Genomic DNA, 20,708 nt, shown 5'->3' with positions numbered 1-20,708 from the left:
TTTAGTGGTTTGGTTTATGAAAGCTTTTAGGTTAAGCCTATTATCGATTATTGCGCCCAAATCTCTTACTTTTATTGTTTGTAGATTAGTTGGAAAGATTGAGGGGGTGTGGCTTATTTCAGATGATATGAGAAGAAGTTCTGTTTTTGAGGAATTTAGGATTAAATTCATACTGGAAAGGAGGGAATTGATTTCTTGCAGACAATATTCCCAAAGATCGAGGGTTTTTTTTATGGATTCTTTGATTGGTATCACAATCTGGACATCATCTGCATAAAGGTAGTGTTTAAGGTTCAAATTGTTTAATAGATGGCAGAGAGGGAGGAGGTAGATGTTAAAGAGGGTGGGAGAGAGGGATGAACCTTGGGGAACTCCTTGAGATGAAGGGTAGCATTTAGATTCTTTACTGTGTATTTTTACCTTAAAGCCTCTATTTTTCAAGAATGAGTGGAACCAGGACAGTGCAGAGCCTGTTATGCCGATGTTCAATAGTTGGTTAAGGAGCATGGAGTGGTTAACAGTATCAAAGGCGGCTGAGAGGTCCAAGAGAATCAAAAGGTAGGACTGGCCTTTATCTAGGCCTAGGATGAGGTAGTCTGTTAAGGAAATTAGTAGAGATTCTGTGCTTAACGATTTCCTGAAGCCATATTGTGAAGGGTGGAGAATTTTGTGGTCTTCCAGGTAGTCTGATAATTGAGAATTAACCAATTTTTCCATGACTTTAGCAATGAATGGGAGGTTTGAGATAGGGCGAAAGTTGGAGGGGTTGTCTGGATCTAACTTTGGGTTTTTTAAGAGCGGTTTGATTGATGCCATTTTGAGGTCGTCAGGGTAGAGTCCTTTAGATAAAGAGCAGTTTATTATGTCTGCCAGAGCTTTGGATATGGTGTCCGGAATAAGGAGGAGTAATTTGGAAGGGATTTGGTCTAATGGGTGTGTCGATGGTTTCATCTTTTTCAGTATTCTAAGGATCTCAGAAATTGTAATTGGTTCAAATGAATTGAGTGAGATGTGTTTGTTATGGTGTATATATGTGCTGTGTGAGGAAGAAGTATTGGGCGAATTTTTAGAAAGGAGGTTAGCTATTTTGTTGTTGAAGAAGAGAGCGAGCTCCTCTGCTTTTTCTTGTGCTTTGTTAAATGGAATGTCAGGAGTTTGGATTTGAGTTAAATTAGAGACGTAGGTAAAAAGGGCTTTAGCATCAAAGATCATATGATGGATCTTATGAGCATAGAAGTCTCTTTTGATTTTTTGCAAGGAATTTTTGTAGTTGTGGAGAGCAAGTTTGTAGGTAGAAAGGGTGGACGCTGAAGGAGATTTGCGCCATTTGCTTTCTTTCCGTCTGAGGGAAAGTTTTAGATTTTGTAGTTCTTCATTAAACCAAGGTTGTTTTTTTGGAATGTTGTGTTTTAGTTTTTTTGTTATTAGAGGACAGAGTTTATTAGCTGCAGTTTCTGTAATATTATTCCATGAGTGAAGTGCTGAATTTGGAGAGGAAAGGTCCATGTGGGGTAGTTCTAAAACTAGGTGGTTGTGGAGGTCCTCGGATGCACAAATTTTCCTGTAGGAGAATTGTTGAGGAGGGGCGGGGTGCTGTTTTTTTTGTGCCAGTGTGATGGTGGTTGAGATTAGCGAGTGGTCCGACCAGGGTATTGGTTTGCAGATCGGTTGAGTTGAATTAGCAATACCAGAATTGGTGAAGATAAGGTCCAATATATGACCTGCTTTATGGGTGGGTTTCTTGATAATCTGATTGAAACCTAAAGCAGACAAGGCGGTAATTAAAGTTTTCCCATTTGTAGATAGAGATGGATTGTTGACATGTAAATTGAAGTCACCAAGTATAATTGCTGGAGAATCTAAATTAATGTGGGAGATTATTAGTTCCAGAAGAGGAGAGGCATCTAAGTCAAGAAGGCCTGGGGGAGCATATACAAGAAGGATTTGGAGATGGTTTGATTTGAAAAGGCCTGTTTCCAGTTTGGTAGAAGAGTTGACAGAGTATTGGGTGAAATTCAAATCTTTTTTGGTAGCAAGAAGAATTCCTCCACCTTTTCTTTTCTGTCGGGGAATGGAGAAGAAGTCATATGAATGAGTAGGTAATTGGTTAATTAGAGCAGTGTCTGTTGATTTGAGCCAAGTTTCTGTTATGGCGCAAACGTCTGGATTTTCTTCTAGGAGAAGATCATTGAGAATGGGGGTTTTCTTAGTGATGGATTGTGCGTTGAATAGAAATAATGAGAATAATGTTAGTCCAAGCAATTGTGTAAAAGGGGAAGCCATGATGGGGATGAGGGCTTTATAGGTGTGAGGATGAGAAGTCCCAAGATAGTTACTAATTGCATTGTGTCTTCTGTGATGAAGAATCGGAATTGGGAGACCGCGGAGCATGATGGTTAGAGTATGTCAGAGGTCTAATTGTTATTGTAGAAGAGTAATGTTAGAGATCTGCTATGTGAATGGTGTAGAGAGGTAGGAATATTCACGGTGGTTGATTGTGATTGAGGCTTGAGTGAGAGGTGGAGTATGATTGAGGGTAGCTTGTAGACTTAGAGAGTAGATGAGTGAATTAAAGAACTGGTAGTTGAAGATGAGATGTGGACGTTCAGGATCAAACTTCACGTGCTTGTTGAAAGCTGAGTGCTTGGAGGTTGCTGTCTGATGCTGGTTGGAAGCTGAGTGCGGTAGTACACTTTTCTGGACGTTCTGCAGTGTAGGAGCAGGAACTAGGGTTGTAAATGGGCCTTTGATAGATTTCAACAGCTCCGAGTTGGAGGGAGCGATTGGACTCTCAATGATGTGGGGTGGGGAGATTGACCAGCTTGAGAACCTGAAGGGCTGAGTCGTATCAGGTTCCTATATAGGGGCTGTCCTGCGGGGCTACACTAAGGGGCATACAAAGGGGCAGGCCCCTTTGTTGCGCTCCTTCGGCGCGCGACGCAGGCGCGCGGCGCCTGGGTAGCAGTGAGTTTAAATGTCCCTCTCAGCGTCTGATAGGCCGAGATCAGAAAGTGGGCGGGACTTCGGGCTGACGTCGGCAGCGTGATCGGTGGCCGGATTCGCCGGGGGCAAGGGAGAATCGAATGGCCTTACCCCGACGGGTCTGGGCGCCGATCGCGCAGGCCTCTCTCCTCTCGATCACGGCAGCAGCGGCAGCAGCAGCAGCGGAGGTCCGTAGATGTTAGCAACGGCGCCTGGGGAGCAGTGAGTTTAAATGTCCCTCTCAGCGTCTGATAGGCCGAGATCAGAAAGTGGGCGGGACTTCGGGCTGACGTCGGCAGCGTGATCGGTGGCCGGATTCGCCGGGGGCAAGGGAGAATCGAATGGCCTTACCCCGACGGGTCTGGGCGCCGATCGCGCAGGCCTCTCTCCTCTCGATCACGGCAGCAGCGGCAGCAGCAGCAGCAGAGGTCCGTAGATGTTAGCAACGGCGCCTGGGGAGCAGTGAGTTTAAATGTCCCTCTCAGCGTCTGATAGGCCGAGATCAGAAAGTGGGCGGGACTTCGGGCTGACGTCGGCAGCGTGATCGGTGGCCGGATTCGCCGGGGGCAAGGGAGAATCGAATGGCCTTACCCCGACGGGTCTGGGCGCCGATCGCGCAGGCCTCTCTCCTCTCGATCACGGCAGCAGCGGCAGCAGCAGCAGCGGAGGTCCGTAGATGTTAGCAACGGCACCTGGGGAGCAGTGAGTTTAAATGTCCCTCTCAGCGTCTGATAGGCCGAGATCAGAAAGTGGGCGGGACTTCGGGCTGACGTCGGCAGCGTGATCGGTGGCCGGATTCGCCGGGGGCAAGGGAGAATCGAATGGCCTTACCCCGACGGGTCTGGGCGCCGATCGCGCAGGCCTCTCTCCTCTCGATCACGGCAGCAGCGGCAGCAGCAGCAGCGGAGGTCCGTAGATGTTAGATGTAGATGTTAGATGTAGATGTTCATCCTCCCTTCCTCTCACCCTCACTTTACAGCTTCTTCCCCTCCTTTACACTCCCTTCCTTTCAGCCTTTCACTCTCCCCTCCCACTCGTTTACCCTTCTCCCCTTCCCCTCCTCGCAAGCACTGCCTTCCACTCCTCTCGCACTCCGTTCCCTTGCCCCATCTCGCTGGAGATTTCTCTTCTGCTGGTGGTGGGGAATCTCACCCATAATATGGCCCTCACCACGCCACTGGAGCAACTTTTTCTTCTGCTAGTAGGGGGATGCACACCTTGCCAGATTTGCAGCCTTTGTCACACAGGCAAGTGAGCCTTCCGCTTCAGTCGATTTCGCTCAATATGCACGCACAATAGCAAGGAGCAAAATCATTCTCGAGCGTGTCTATTGTGTGCGTGTATATTGTGCGTCCAGAATTGTTTTTTTTCTCATCGAGCCATTACATTATACCTTTATTCTTAAACACCGCAAGCAGTAGATTTAAGTTTCATAGCGATACTATTAGGAGAAACCACAGAGGACGGTATTTTTCTAAATTTCTCCTGAGCTCTTGACTCACGGATTGATTTAATGCTAGCTCCAGGGATGGAGTTAAATTTGCTGCATTAAAAAGTGTGCATTGAGTGCCCAGCGATTTTCTGAATTGAGCTAATAGCCTCATCTACAAGGAATTTGCATATGTTGAGCGCTATCGGCTAGGCGTTTGTTTGGGCGCACATTTTGGATGCACTAATCTCCTTGTTGCACCGGGTGCTAGTCTAGCACATCCAAAACGCGCATCCAACCCCACGTAAATCTGTGCGCTAGGCTGGGGACACTTTATTGCATCGGCCCATGGGGGGGGGGGGGGGTCCTTCTTCAAATCCTTCTTAGGTGAACAATGAACGATAAATATTGGTTCAACATCGTCCGCACACTCCCCATTTTCTTCTCTTGAACCTTACAATCTCACCTCTGTACTTTCTCATTTCACTGACTTATCCTTAATAAAATAAAACAATTCGTCGCCTTGGCTTTACCACCTTAGCTGTTTTTCCTCCACTTATGCCCTTTTGTTATCCTTCCTTCCCGGCATCCTTCCTTTTTCTGAGAACTCACTTACCTTTTTAGTGCTAATCTTTGCGCTCTTACCTTTCCAGCCAGCTCTAGTGATCTTTTTTTCTCTCTTTCATTTTCTAACAGGAAGGTTTGTTGACCTTACAAAGTGGCATTTCACTTTTGCCATCTACATCCTTCCACTTTGAGAGCACCACACCACCTTTTTTTTTGCCCAGAAAGTTTGCTCCTGTTCCTTTGGGCTTGAAGCTCAATCAGAATCAGAGCTAAGATCAAGTGCCATGAGCCTTCATTTTCCTCTTTCACACCCTCCCTTCCCCGGTGTACCCAGTCCAGTCACTGCCGTGATAAGACTTGGGCCAGAGGCTCCTTCTGGGCTGCTCCAGTCATGGGCCAAGAAATCCAGCCACTAGGCGTCACCCTTAAAGCAATCACAACCCCCTCCCATCACTCATTCCCTGGGGGGCTGTGAATGCCGCCTCTGCAGCATACCTGACCCCAGGTGACCCAGGGAGCATAAGACCTCCCACTTGGGGGATCGAACCGGAGACCTTATGGTAGTGTCATCGGGTTGGCCTAGTACTTCATTGGTTTAAAGCTGACGCTCTTGAGGTCCAGGACCTTGACTTTTATGGGATGCACCCTCTCTGCCTTTGCTCTTAGATTAAATCATACTGGCTGGTGATCCGCTGGAGCTCATATGAACACCTACTTGGAGAAAAAAAAATAACTCCACACATCTTTAAAGGGCGTTTTTTTTTGTTTTTTTTTTAATAACAAGGTTCTGGAAAGAGTTTCAATGCTTTATTAATCGAAACACTAGCGACAAAGAGAGTTCTAATAACTAGAGAAATTTTATTGGCTTATAAAACTGAAAAAAAACCAAACCCTTCCCTCCCCTCAAAAGTCATTTACTTATATACAGTACGTGTCTCACTGAGGTAGGAATTCTCTTACAGATGGATCACGTGATGCTCCTACAGTACAGGCGAATGGTACAGTCATGTTTGTTTTATATAATATACGGGAGGAAGTGACACCAACCCACTGTTGAGTAACTGGCCCCCTCCCCCCAGCCACATAGTACAGCATCCTCAAGAGGCAGCTGTTCTCCTTTCGGGGGACACTCGCACCTTCTGACACCGCACGTGTGGCCCTTTGTGTACCACTGTGGTGGCTCAGTGCTCAGGGGCAGGGAGAGTCAGGCAACCAGGTACTTCTGAATAGTGCTCCACTCTTAGGCATATGGCAGTGTGGTAGGCCGAGGCCCTTCGGCTGCCCAGGCTCTTCTTGGTCCCCATGGCTTCCAGCTCACGTTTGCTCCCTTTACCTCAGAGGTGACCGGGCAGGGTCCCCAGCCTAAGGGACAGGCTGAGCTAGTCCTGACTATATACCTTCACTGGAACCATGGACTTCTAGTACTGGTTTCTCAAGAAATGCACAGAGGACAAGCTCAGCTCTCCTTCTGCCATCTGGGCACCTGAGTTTACTGCCTAGAATCACTTTAAACTCTCACTCTCCAATAGGAGTAATGACTCTGGGAACTTTTTCTCTCGGCAGCGGGTGTCCTCAGGCAGCACATGAGCTGTCGCCCAGGGATTTTATTTATTTATTTATTTTAATTTTTTATATACCGGCATTCGCGATGGGAGTCGCATCATGTCGGTTTACAATTAACAGGGTGTGACAAGAGGAGAAAAACTTAGAACATTAGGTCATGACACCGACGGCAGAGAGAACACATTCTAATCTTTGCATTCTGGTTATGCTGTCAGCCTCCCCTCTCACCAGGCAAAAAATGACACTACACGAGCGGCCTCACAATTTCACTTCGAATCAGTGCCCTTCCACCAGAGGAATGCTAAAAAATGTTCAGGTGGAAACTTTTAAAGGGGTATAAATCCATAAATCACAACATCTGGCATTGGCTTCCCTGCAGTCGGTACGGAGAAGAATGCCACCTGCTCCACTCACGGCATCACATGATATAGATATTGTTCCACTACCAACATATTTTTTAATAAACCGTTTGGTCCTCCCAGGGTAGGGTAAATGCTACACCCAAACAATAAACAAGCACAGAAACAAAGAAAGCATTAGCACTCAAAAAACAAACAAACAAATAAACCCCAAATAAATAACATGGATTTGGTTATGGATTTTTAGATTTGATTACTCACTTTTCCAAATCTGAGTTCAAGGCAAGTTATTTATATACTCATTTTCCAATGTTTCAGACTGTACTCTGGATCACCGGAGTCACATATTCTTGTGCAAGATGCCGAGCACATTTTTGGAATCAAAAGAGCATGTCCGCTATATTTTTCAGATTTAACAGACTTGTTAAAATTGTCATACCCTCAATTATCGTAATAGACACAGTAACAGCATGTTTTTCAATGATCTTGTTCACAATCCCATCTGCATTCACTACCATGATTTCTGTTTTGATTTTTCGTTTGCTTGCTGACTTGATGCTTTTAGTGGCGACTGCACATACAAGTGATTAGTATTAAATGGCTCAGTGGGGACACTCTTGGGGCAGGCGGGGCTCTGGCTTTTGCTTCAGAGCCACATTTGCCAGGATATGGGTGACTGCTTTGCTGTTCTGGTCATGAATCAGCTTGTGTCTCACATTCATGTGATGGTGGCGGTAGCTGGTCTCAGTGATAATGATTTTCTGCTTGCAATTAGGAATCAGCAGCGGGGGGGGGGGGGGGTGGCATTGGTGATGCCCCGAGTGGATGGGACTTTGTGATAATGGAGCCCCTTGCTGGCCCAGTGCTCTTTAACAGGATTGCAGGATGTAACCCTCTTGTCATAACATGACAGCTGACATCTATGCACTGAGTCTACAGCTTAACAGGGTGCCACCACTAAAAGCACAGGGCATGCAAGCTATCTGGTTACCATGATGCCATTTCAACACTTGTTTTCAAGGATTATAACATATTAAAGGCTACAAAATGAGATTGTGAATTAATATATACCAATACAGTCCTCTGATATGACATACCATATTGCTAACAAAGATTAAAAGCATTATAGATTTTTGCACAGTTTCACTCTGGGAACACAGAGATGTCCTGTGGATGCCTTGAACAATCTTGGCGTCTTCGGTGAGGAGGCGAGTATATGAAGTGTTTGGGGGCCAGGAACATGTAACCCTGACAACAATCCAACAAGTTAAGGCTCGAAACATTGGTTAAGTTGCGTTGGGCTATGTCATTAGATGCATTACTATTCCTTGAAGGCTCTGGGCTTTCTCTACTTCTGTGTATTCCGCCAGTCAAGCACTGATGGCAGCAGTTATACATCTAGTAAAGTTTGGTGATCAAGGCTGGGGAGCACTATTTGATTAATACCATTTCTAAGTTACAACATAATTTTAGAACCAAAGGTATATGCAAATAAATTGTTTAGCAGGTCTCCTCCCACCTCCCCCATATTTTATTCAAATACTGCATAATGGAACATAGTAAAGATGTCCTCTAGTGACTAATGTCACTTATAGAATTCTGATCTGTGTGTTATGAGGTTGCTACAGAACTTCCAGGTCGTTATTGCATGGCTTCTTCCTTAAAATCCCTTTCTCCCTCCCAACTTTTGTTTTGGTCCACTCTCAATTCACTGTGAAAATGGAATGCAAGGTACTGGATGTGCTGCATGCATTTTTTGGGCTTATTAAATATCCTACAATAGGCTTGGCTGCCCCCTCTCCCCACCCCCCTCTGATGATGGCACACATGATGCTTTGTCCCCATCCAATGACATCAGCAATACTCGCTACACTGAGCTGTGCAACACAGGCAGAAGTTATGCCAAGACTAAGGGAGTCAAAATTAAGGCCTATGCAGGGATTTTGTAGCACTTTTCCTTTTTGTCTTTAACATAACACAGGGACACAAAGAGATCAGTCACATGCTTTTTGGCAAAGGTTTTGTATATTTTGCGATGGCCACTGATTGGGTTCCGCTGAATTCCAATTAGGGTAAATTCCAGGATGATGGTTGATGTGCACATGGGTCTGCACCCCCATCGATCCACTTTAATGAAAGTTATCATGCCTCTGGCTGGACAGAGGCATGATAACATTGTCCACATGCGTTGAACAGCACCAAACCACCAACATTCTTCATTTTACAGAAACAGTTTGGCACAAGAAACCAACTTTCAAGCACACATTTCGAGGCAAAGCCCCTTCCTCCTCAAGCCCATATGCAAGCAGCCATACTGACCCCCAAAAGGTTTAATTTGCACATAGTGACTTATTGCCAGAGGACCCTGATCAGTTTGACCATTAAAAACAAAAATGTGAAAGCTGCTCACTGTTCTATTATCTTTTTGTTACATTCCCTGGCAATTTGCAAGGGCATCCTTCCCTCTGTAAAATAATTAGAGAACGTTGTCCGTGACCTCTGATCACCATTAAGGAAATTAGGGAGTTGGCTGTCGGTGTAGACAAAGCAGACATAAATAATAAAAAATAAATAAATAAATAACACCTTCCCAATGACTCAAATGTTATTTTATGACTCCCACTCTCTCCCCTCATTTTTAAAGTCTTTGTGTAAAGTTTCAAACAGCATGTGGATTTCCTTTGGAAAATAACACGCATAGACTCAAAAAACACAACCCTCGTGCATGGAATTTCTCCCCTCCCAAACCATGCCCCTGGGACCAACTCCCTCTAACAGTGGCTAGAAGCATGTGTGTTGTAAAAATACCACACACGTTTCGCTGTATAGAAAGATGATGATTTTCAAAGCCATTTATGGGGGTCAACAGCTATTTCTGCACAACAGTCTTCTATCTGAAAATTGCATTCTTAAAATCCACGTTAAAAACCAGATCCCGGGGCTTCTCAGACATAATGTGCACCTGAATTAAAACGAGGAAAAGGGAAACCCTCTGGGCACAGGAAAGGATTTGAAATAAAACAAAAACACATCGAAGTTTGAAATGTTGTATTGCAGACTAAAATTTATCTGAAAGGGCAATGATCCAGGCAAATAAAATAAAGCAAAAGGCTGCAGTCGTGTGAAAGTTCCCGCCCGCAATCTTGCTTTGAACACCAGCCTCCTTCGGCCGTTAGGTTGCATCCATTTCGTGCCAGCAACTACAGAGTAGGGATGTCGCTTCCTCCCTTATCTCGCACTAGAAAGTCGGAAAACAAAAAAAGGACATTGCTAAAAATGGCTGCCACTGGACATACCAAACAGCCGCTGGAGCCCAACGGTCAAGGCAAGACTGCCGAAGAGCTGCCTGAACGTAAGGCATTGGAGTGGACAAGAACCCTTATTATTTAGGCACGGCATTCATTCTTTTAAGTAGGTCAGCTTGCAATATTAGTTTTAGGCTTTCTCCTTTAAGATGTTCATGACCGCAGCCCGTTTTAACTATTTCCATAAAGACTGTAACAATTATCTAATTAACCCAATGTGGTTCGTGTTAACACTGAGACATAAGCTTCCGTTTTCCCAGGAGAAGAAAAAAACAAAACAAAACACTCAAGTTTAGCTACAAAATCAGACAAAGTCATATGCACCAAATATATCCATGTTCTTGCTCGCCTCTGGCGGAGCACAGCACGTCCTTCCTGGTCTGCTCTAGTACTGCTGTTTTGTACAGTCAAAGCAGAGCAGTGCACTTCATTTTGTCACCGCAGCCCAATCAGGGTGAACTGCACGGTTAACGCTCAGGAGTTTGTGGCGGGTCTGAGGCTCTAAACGTGTGCACTCCAACATCTGTGACAGCAGAGAGGGCTACCCGGGTGGAAATACTGTGTACACTGCTCACAGAATTTAGAATTAGGGGGTAGCTGCCCTAATAACAATTATGGGTGAGGGCATGAAGACTGGTTTGCTGTCCCCTTGTACTGGATGAGCTGCCAGGGATCTGAAACGACGGGATCCGTCAGCTCCTGAAGAAATCTGTACGCTATCACACCCTGCTGCATTCACATGACTTGTCAAGGCTCTCGGGCCCCTTGCCAGCAGAAGGGTAAGCTACAGGGTGACCATATACATAGTGCCCGCTTCTGCGCCTTGCCTCGTATACAGGACAGTCGGCACTGGGGAAGTCGCTGAGCTGTCTGGCACATCGGGTGCGCCCGTGAGATCTACAGTCTGGGAGGCGTCTTTGTGGCACAGCTCAGGCGTCAGCTTTCTGCTGTCAGAGTACGAGGACGGCTTCTCTTCTATGTGAATTCTCTGATGAGACCCCAGGCTCCTAGGGCTACTAAAGCTCTTCTCACACTCCGTACATTTATATGGTCCCTCTTCGGCGAGGTTCACCTGCTCCACGCTGGGGCTGCTCTGCAGCGGAGGGTCCCGAGCCGTGGACTCGCAGGCGCCGCCGACGGCAATAGGCGTGGTGTGCACAATCCCAGGGCTCCCACTGAAGGCGAGAGGGGCGGCATGCGCCAGGGTCAAGCCTCCGCTCATAGCAACAGGGATGGCATGCCCGAGCCCCAGATTCCCGCCGAGAGCGACAGGAGTGCCGCCGCCAATACCCAGGCCTCCGTTAACGGCGACAACAGTGGCGTTCCCAAGCCCCAAGCCGCCGTTCAACGTGACGGGGCTGCCGCTCCCGAGACCCAAGGCTCCATTGACAGTGAAGACAGTAGAGTTCCCCACCCCTAAGCCTCCGTGCACGGGTGCTGCATTCCCAAGACCCAAGGGCCCGTTAAGGGTAATGGGAGTGGCGTTGGCAATGCCCAGGCCTCCATTCACCGTAACGAGAGTAGCGTTCCCAAGTCCCAAACCCCCACCGATAGTGGATGGAGTGACATGCCCGAGGCTCTGCGTGCAGTCAATGCTGATTGGAGACGCCGTGAAAATAATACTTGAGCCTCCATCGATGGCCACGGGCGTGGCCTGCCCAACCACCTGACTCCCATTCACAGTAACAGGCGCGGCCTGCCCAATCCCAGAGCTCACGTTAATTGGCACCAGAGTGGCTTGGCCAACTTCAGAGCTCACCGGAACCAGAGTGGCTTGTACAATGCTCGGACTCATGTGGACTGGAATGGGGGCGGCCTGCTTAATTTTAGAATTCATGGGGACAAGAGCGCCTTGTTTAATTTTAGAATTGCCATCACTGGGACTGGAGGAGGCTTGCCTGATTGCAGAACTGACGGGAACAAGGGAGACCTGCTTAATTCCAGAATTTACGTGGACAAGAGCAGGAGTGGCTTGCGGGACGGTGGTTTTCGGCGGAAGAAGGGAGGCCGACTTAGTTCCAGAATTCACACACACGGAAGCAGGGGCTCCCTGTTTAATCCCAGAAATCACAGGAGCAAGGAAGGCTTTCTTAGTGGCAGGATTTACAGACGCAGGGGTGGCCTGCTGGATTCCAGAACTCCCAGGGCCAAGGGGGACCTGCTTAATTCCAGAATGCCCAGGATCAGGAGCAATGCCGGGCTTTTGGATTCCAGAGTTCACAGGAACAAGGGAGGATTGCTTACTTTCAGAATTCACATGGGCAGAAGTCGGACTAGTTCTCTGGATGCCGGAAGTCACAGGGACACGGAAGAGTTGCCTCATTCCAGAACTGAGAGAGACAGGTGCAGGACTAGTTTGCTGGATTCCCGAATTTGCGGGAACAAGGGCGGTTTGCTTTGTTCCAGAACTCACGTGCAGAGAAACGGGGACAGCCGGCTGGATTCCAGAACTCACAGGAACCAGGGAGACTTGCTTTATTCCAGAATTCACATGATCAGGAGCTAGGATGGGTTGCTTAGTGACTGGGCTTTTATCAATGGGCAGAGGAGCTCCAACTATAGTTACAGGCATTTTGTCTATTGTAGCAGGAACTGCAAATATCATTCCTTGGCTTCCATTGGCAACAGGGGGAGTTTCTTGTCCACATCTTGAGCTCCCATAGACAGTGACTGGGGGAGCTACTTGTCCACGTCCAGGGCTCCCACTAATAGGGACTGGGGGTGTTGTCTGTCCACTTGCAGAACTCCCATTAATAGCCACTGGGGATATTGCCTGCCGGGGTCCAGAACTCCCATTAATAGCCCCTGGGGGTGTTGCCTGCCCACATCCAGAACTCCCATTAATAGCCACTGGGGACATTGCCTGCTGGGGTCCAGAACTCCCATTAATAGCCACTGGAGGAGTTGCTTGCCCACGTCCAGAACTCCCATTAATAGCCACTGGGGGCGTTACCTGCCCACATCCAGAACTCCCATTAATAGCCACTGGGGGTGTTACCTGCCCACGTCCAGAACTCCCATTAATAGCCATTGGGGGTGCTGCCTGCCCACATCCAGAACTCCCATTAATAGCCACGGGGGGCGCTGCCTGCCCACGTGGAGAATTCCCATTAATAGCCACTGGGGGTGTTGCCTCCCCGCATTCAGAACTCCCACTAATAGCCACTGGGGGTGTTGCCTGCCCACGTCCAGAACTCCCATTAATAGCCACTGGGGGCGTTGCCTGCCCACGTCCAGAACTCCCACTAATAGCCATTGGGGGTGTTGCCTGCCCGCATCCAGAACTCCCATTAGTAACTACTGGGGGTGTTGCCTGCCCGCGTCCAGAACCCACATTAATGGCCACTGGGGGCGCTACCTGCCCACGTCCAGAACTCCCATTAATTGCCACTGGGGGCACTACCTGTCCACGTCCAGAACTCCCATTAATAGCCACTGGGGGCGTTGCCTCCCCGCATTCAGAACTCCCATTAATGGCCACTGGGGGCGCTGCCTGCCCACGCCCAGAACTCCAACTAATAGCCACTGGGGGTGTCACCTGCCCATGTCCAGAACTCCAACTAATAGCCACTGGGGGCGTCGCCTGCCCATGTCCAGAACTCCAACTAATAGCCACTGGGGGAGTCGCCTGCCCATATCCAGAACTCCCAATAATGGCCACTGGAGGCGCTGCCTGCCCACGTCCAGAATTCCCATTAATAGCCACTGGGAGCATTGCCTCCCTGCATCCAGAACTCCCACTAATAGCCACTGGGGGCGCTGCCTGCCTGTATCCAGTACTCCCATTAATAGCCACTGGGGGCGTTGCCTGCCCGCGTCCAGAATTCCCATTAATAGCCACTGGGGGCATTGCCTGCTGGAGTCCAGAAATCCCATCCATAGCCACTGATGGAGTTGCCTGCCAATGCCCAGAACTCCCATTAATAGCCACGTGGGGTGAGACCTGCCACGTTCCAGAAGTCCCATTAATAGCCACTGGGGGAATTGCCTGCCCATGTCCAGAACTCCCATTAATAGCCACGTGGGGTGAGACCTGCCACGTTCCAGAAGTCCCATTAATAGCCACTGGGGGAATTGCCTGCCCATGTCCAGAACTCCCATTAATAGCCACTGGAGGCACTGCCTGCCCATGTCCAGAACTCCCATTAATAGCCACTGGGGGAACTGCCTGCCCATGTCCAGAACTCCCAGTAATAGTAACTGGCTGCCCATGTCCTGAGTTCTCAATGACAACAGAAGGAGTCAATGGGCCACAACCTGAAAGCCCTGGGGGAGTTCTTTGTTCATATTCTGAACTGCTGGTTGTTTCAATCTTAACTCTTGAAATATCAACAGTGGTTGATTTACCATAGCTATTCCCAGTAACTGAAGGAGATGTTTGCCTCCTTCCTGGACTCCCATACAGAGAAACTGGGAGTGTTGCTTGCCTCATACCTGCAGTCCCGTACTCTGTAGCAGAGGGAGTTACTTGCCTCATTCCCAGACTCCCATACATGGTAACAGGGGGAGGTACCGGCCTTATTCCCACACTCCCAGCCACGGTACTAGGGGGAAGTGCCTGTCTCATTCCCGGGCCCCCATATATAGTACCAGGGGGAGGTGCCTGCCTCATTCCCAGATTTGAATACACAGTTACAGGGGGTGGTGCCTGCCTCATTCCCAGATTCCCAGGTATGCTGGCAGGTGGCACTAACTGTCTCATTGCTGGACCTCCATGCAGAGTGGTGGGAGGAGGTGGCTGCCTCATTACCGGACTCCCATGCACGGTAGCTGGGTGTGCTGCCTGTCTCGTTCCCGGACTCCCATGCACGGTAGCTGGGAGTACTGCCTGCCTCGTTCCCGGACTCCCATGCACGGTACCTGGGAGTACTGCCTGCCTCGTTCCCGGACTCCCATGCATGGTGGCTGGGAGTACTGCCTGCCTCATTCCCAGACTTCCATGCATGGTAGCAGGGGGTGTTGCCTGCCTCATTCCCGGACTCCCATGCATGGTAGCAGGGGGTGTTGCCTGCCTCATTCCCGGACTCCCATGCATGGGAACTGGAGGAGCTGCTGGCCTCGATCCCAGACTCCCATATGCAGTAACAGGAGGAGCTGCCTGCCTCATTCCTGGACTTCCATACACTGCAACGGGGGGAGATGCCTGCCTCATTCCCGGATTCCCATACATAGTAACACTGGGAACTGCCTGCCTCATTCCCGGATTCCCATACACGCTAACAGGGGGAGCTGCCTGCCTCATTCCCGGATTCCCATACACGCTAACAGGGGGAGCTGCCTGCCTCATTCCAGGATTCCCATACACGCTAACAGGGGGAGCTGCCTGCCTCGTTCCCAGATTCCCATACACACTAATGGGGGGAGTTGGCTGCCTCATTCCCAGACTCCCACACAAAGTAACAGGGGGAGTTGCCTGCCTTGTTCCTGGACTCCTATACACAGTATCGGGGGGAGCTACCTGCCTCATTCCTAGACTCCCACATCCAGAAATGGGGGGAGCCGTCTGCCTTGTTCCTGGACTCCCACCTACAGTAGCAGGGGGAACTGACTGCATCATTCCCACAGTATCATAACCAGTAATGGAGAGAGCTTCCTGACCTATGTCCACAGTGCCCTGCAGAGAAACAGGAGGTGCAGGCTGCCTCATTCCCATTTGACCATATACAGGAACTGGAGGAATTTCCTGCCTCATTCCCAGGCTCTCATACATGGTTTTGGGAGGAGGGGGTGCCTGCCTCATCGCTGTCGTCCCATGCACGGTAACAGGAGGAGCTGGCTGTTGCATTCCAAGGTTCTCGTGCATAGAAACAGATGGGGTTATCTGCCTCATTTCCAGATTCTCTTTCAGAGAAGAGTGAGCAGTAGCATGCCCCATGTACGACGTATCATCCTTGGCTATGGGTGGTGTAGCATGTCTGTAGCCATCGCTGGAGAGATGGGGTGCTGCATACTTTAATCCTGGTTGCCCATCATCAACAGGAACAGGGGCCAATGGCTGAATTTCTTGTGCACCCCACTGCCAATGTGCCGTGCCAAGTCTGCATTCACCATCACAGTTTTGTCCACACTCCAAGCACTGGAGACCATATTCTTTTCTTTCTTGTGGATACAGGTACTGGTAAAAACTTTCTAGGAATAGTTTATCCTTTTCACTCTCATTTACAAGATCAGGATCTGAAAAAACAAACAAACAAACAAAAAATATAATACACATATAATAATCTTTCAAGCAAAAAAACAAACAAACAACTTAACAGTATAACAATTACAAAAACAAATGCTTATTCCACCTAGTAACTCATTGTTTTGAAAGGGGTCTTTCTAAAGGTCTATCGCAGTCAGGCAGTCAAATCAGATTTAAATTTGTAATAAATATTGGTCTACAAACCCCAGTCTCTAAAATAGGAAAATGCCTATTACAGAAGTGGTCATCTCCGGTCCTCAAGAGTTACATATAGATTCAGTTTTCAGGATACCTACAATGCATATGCATGAGATAGATTTATAAACAATGGAGGCAGTGCTTGCAAATCTATCTCATGCACATTCATTATGGATATCCTAAAAATCAGACCTGTTTGTGGCTCTTGAGGACCAGAGGTGGGCATCCATGGGCTATAATACAGTTGTCTCTGAGGAGGGGCTCAAAAGCAACCATGTCCATGCATATTTAATTTTGTATTCCATGCAGGCTGTGATCCCTATTACTGAACCATGTAAAGAATTATCGTAGCTGGTTGTACATGAACTCGAGACAATATGAATCTTGAAAGCTCACCAACATCTTTGGAAAATTCTTATCTTGACCCAATAAAAATGTGTCACAACCTGCACAAAATCCAGTTTTCTCTAGGACCAATATTGACTGCTAGAACTCTAATTCTGTATTCTGTCTGTTCTGTACCTGGAAATCACTTTGCATTTTATTTTTATGTTAACATTATGAATGTTATTTGTAAACTGTTGTGATCTTGATATAGAATGACAGTATATAAAATGTTTAAATAAATAAATAAAGTACATAATCACTAGTTGGTTAGGTTGAAACAAAGACCAGAGCTCCGTTGAGTCCAACCTGGATCTCTTTAGATGGTAATACAGGTGAAGGCCTAACACAGGCTTTGTAACCCTCTTCAGAGGGCACACCTATCCAGCTGGGTTTTCAGAACTGACACAATGAATATGTATGAGATAGATTTGCACACTCTGGGTCTCCAGTATATGTAAATTAACTCATGACTACTCATGAGTATCCTGTAAACACTCCAGGAAAGGGTTGGATACACTGGCCTACTGTATATGTAAAATGTTATTATAAAAAGCATTTTGTCTAGTTGTTCAATTCTATATTCTGAGCATGCCATGTTTCCATTATCTGGGTGTGATTTATCTATTTATTTAAAATATTTATATTCTAAGTTAGTCATGCCATGCTAGACGGATTACAGTAAAAGCAAGTTTGCTTACCGTAAACGGTGTTTCCATAGATAGCAGATGATTTAGCCATGCTGTATGGGAGCGCATCGCAACCTTCATAGGCAGAACTTCCCTCAGTGAGTCACAGAGCTTAAACTCTGTGCATCTGCTCGGTGTGTTCCCGTGCGAATCAGCCATCTCTCCCTCAGTTTCTTTGTAGCCAAGATAGAACAAAGTCGTTAAGTCCTTTTTCTTCTCTTCTCTTCCTTTTTTTTTTGGACTGTCTAGGGAGGAGGGCAGGAACGCATGGCTAAATCATCTACGGAAAAAACGTTTACAATAAGCAAACTTGCTTTTTCCCGTCGATAGCAGGTTGATTTAGCCATGCTGTATGGGAGTTCCAAGCTATTGATGGTGTCCTGTTAGTATTTGTTGGTAAGTTCAGGACATCCATCGGTAGGACAGTAGATAGTCTTATCGGTGCTGGAGGCTTGACAAGACCGCTGAACTCAGTGCAGCATCGGAAGCAGATTGTTGTTGTAAACAGTAATGCAATGTGAAGGTGTGTAAAGGAGACCATGTCGCTGCTTTGCAAATGTCTAGTAGTGGAACTTTCCTGAGGTGGGCCACTGATGCAGCTGTGGATCTAATCTGATGCACTTTAGGTTTTGTATCTAGCTTTAAGGAATGTTTGGTGTAACAAAACTGGATGCATTGTTCTCTTGGAAACTGGATATTCCGGCGTATTAGGATTGAAGGAAAGGAAAAGCTGAGAAGGTCTGGTTTTAGAGTCCGTTATCCGTTTATAATAAGCTAGAGCTCGTTTGTAGTCCAGTGAGTGCAATTGACGGTCCCTGTCAAATCGATGTGGTTTTGGTTTGAAGATTGGTAGGGTGATTGTCTGATTTAGATGGAACGCTGATATCACCTTGGGTAAGAAGGTTGGATGAGGGCGAAGAGTTACTTTGTCATGGAAAAATTCTAGGTATGGAGAGTAGTGAACCAGTGCTTGAAGTTCGCTAACTCTACGTGCTGATGTAATCGCCACCAGGAAAACCATTTTCCAGGTCAAGTACTTTATGTGGGAAGTGTTCAGGGGTTCAAACGGTGACAGCATTAACTGCTCTAGAACGACATTCAAGTCCCAAGGGATTGGTGGCTTAAGTGTTGGTGGTCGCAAGTGGAGCAAGCCAGCATGAATCTGGAGATTAGAGGGTGTTGCGAAATTGGAACCCTATTGTTCGTGTGATGGAAAGCCGCAATAGCACTGATGTGGACCCGAACAGATGAGGTGGCTAGACCCAACTGGTAGAGGTGATGTAAGTAGTGAAGAATGTTTGTCGCCTCTGACGAGAAGGGGTTAAGTTTCCTGTGGTGGCACCACTGTGAATAACTGCGCTACTTCCCTTTATAATTACGTCTGGTGGAAGGCTTTCTGGAAGAAATAAGCACATCCTCTATGTGGCTGGGAAGGGCAAGATGACTTAGTATTTGCCTTTCAATCTCCATGCCGTGAGGTGAAGGGAATGATGCATCGGGTGGAGCAGAGCACCGCCTTCCTGCCTTAGGAGATCTGGGTCGGTCCCCAGGGGCATCGGGGAGGCTATGAATAGACGGAGGAGATAGGTATACCATGGCTGTCGTGGCCATGCTGGAGCTATTAGAATCATATCTGCTACATCCTGAATACACTTCTGAATTGTTTTTGACATAAGAGGAATGGGAGGGTGAGCGTACAGCAGGCCCTCCATCCGTGGAATGAGAAAAGCATCTGGAGCATATCGAAGTTTGCTGGGATAAATGGAGCAAAAGCAAAGAACCTGTCGATTGTCCTCTATCGCAAAGAGGTCTATGGTGGGATAGCCCCACTTGTGAAAGAGAGCTGTCGCCACTTGCCGATTGAGCATCCATTCGTGTGGATGAAAATTTCTGCCGAGATGGTCCGCTGTGGTATTGTCTAGGCCTGGTAAGTAGGCCTAGACAATACCTAGTTCATAGTCTCTGCCCAATGAAGTCTCCGAAGGGCTTCACAACAGAGAGTCCACGAACCTGACCCGCCTTCTTTGTATATGTAGAACATGGCGACTTGGTTGTCCGTGTAAATCATGAGATGTTTCCCTGCTACGTGAGCGGAGAAGGTTTGGAGTGCATTCCAGATCGCTCGAAGTTCGAGTAGATTTATGTGGAGTTTTGATTCCTCGGGGGACCTGCCGTAGAAGGTGGACGGGTTGGTAGTGCTGGAAATGGAATCTCTTCAGCATGTGCACCTTTCAATGGTGGAAAATCATGAGCAGGTTTTTGTCCCTTAGGCAACAATTCTTGCACAAGTGGGGAATGATTTCTCCGTTTGAAAACAGAAGACATAGCAGAGTAGATGGAACTTGCGTTTGACGACAGAGAAGGTGAATCAGAGAGATACTCCACATCTACATCTGAAAGGGTTGCTCGGGAATGAGAGGAGTGACCCGAGTGTACTGATGATGATGTTGGTTTGTGCTTATGCTCATGGTGACTATGTGAACTACGTGGTTCCTGCAGGGAATGCATCGTAAGATGTTTGTGATGATGCATCTTTTCCTTGTGTTTCAATGAAGGTGTGGCGCTAAAGGCTTCATAGGATCCCCCTGCATCGATGGCATCGTGGGCGGCGCCACATGTGCCGATGGCGTTGTGTACGCTGCATGCGTTGAGTGCTTCGGATGTCGAATATGCACCGTTTTTTCCCAATGGTGACAGCGTTGCACGGTGCGAAGAGCCGGAGACAGATTCCTGTGATCCAGACAACGCAACAGGTCTTTGTTTTTCAGTAGGGGGAGCTATGGTCGACCCCTTTTTTGACTGTTTGGGCGCTGTAGGTTCGTAATACTGGGCCCTGACTGAGTTAGGCCTTGAAGCTTCTCCTGTGGTCCCAGGGAGGAGGCCCGTTTGTGGTACACCGACGGTTTCTTCACCCGGCCGGGAGAAGACTGCATCAACAGAGCTGGGGCATACGAGCCCAATGTTTTGAGCCATTCCATATGCGTCGCCGGCGCGCTCAGGGGGACATCCGTCCGCAATCACGGCAAGATCCCTGTTTGTGATCGGGCC

The 20,708-nt window shown here is 47.7% G+C and overlaps 1 protein-coding gene across 1 annotated transcript in view; it reads right to left on the bottom strand.

Annotated features, from left to right (window-relative positions):
* Positions 1-5,770: 5,770 nt before the first annotated feature.
* LOC115083972 (mucin-19-like) overlaps positions 5,771-20,708 on the bottom strand; it is a 100,874-nt gene continuing 85,936 nt past the window's right edge. The window contains exon 4 of the mRNA XM_029588153.1: positions 5,771-16,379. Coding sequence (XP_029444013.1) covers positions 10,990-16,080 — 5,091 coding nt within the window. The 5' untranslated portion in view covers positions 16,081-16,379 and the 3' untranslated portion in view covers positions 5,771-10,989. The remainder of the gene's footprint in view (positions 16,380-20,708) is intronic.

Source organism: Rhinatrema bivittatum, chromosome 2, assembly GCF_901001135.1.
Source record: "Rhinatrema bivittatum chromosome 2, aRhiBiv1.1, whole genome shotgun sequence".
Taxonomy (NCBI): Eukaryota; Metazoa; Chordata; class Amphibia; order Gymnophiona; family Rhinatrematidae; genus Rhinatrema; species Rhinatrema bivittatum.
This window is presented reverse-complemented; position numbering and strand designations above follow the sequence as displayed.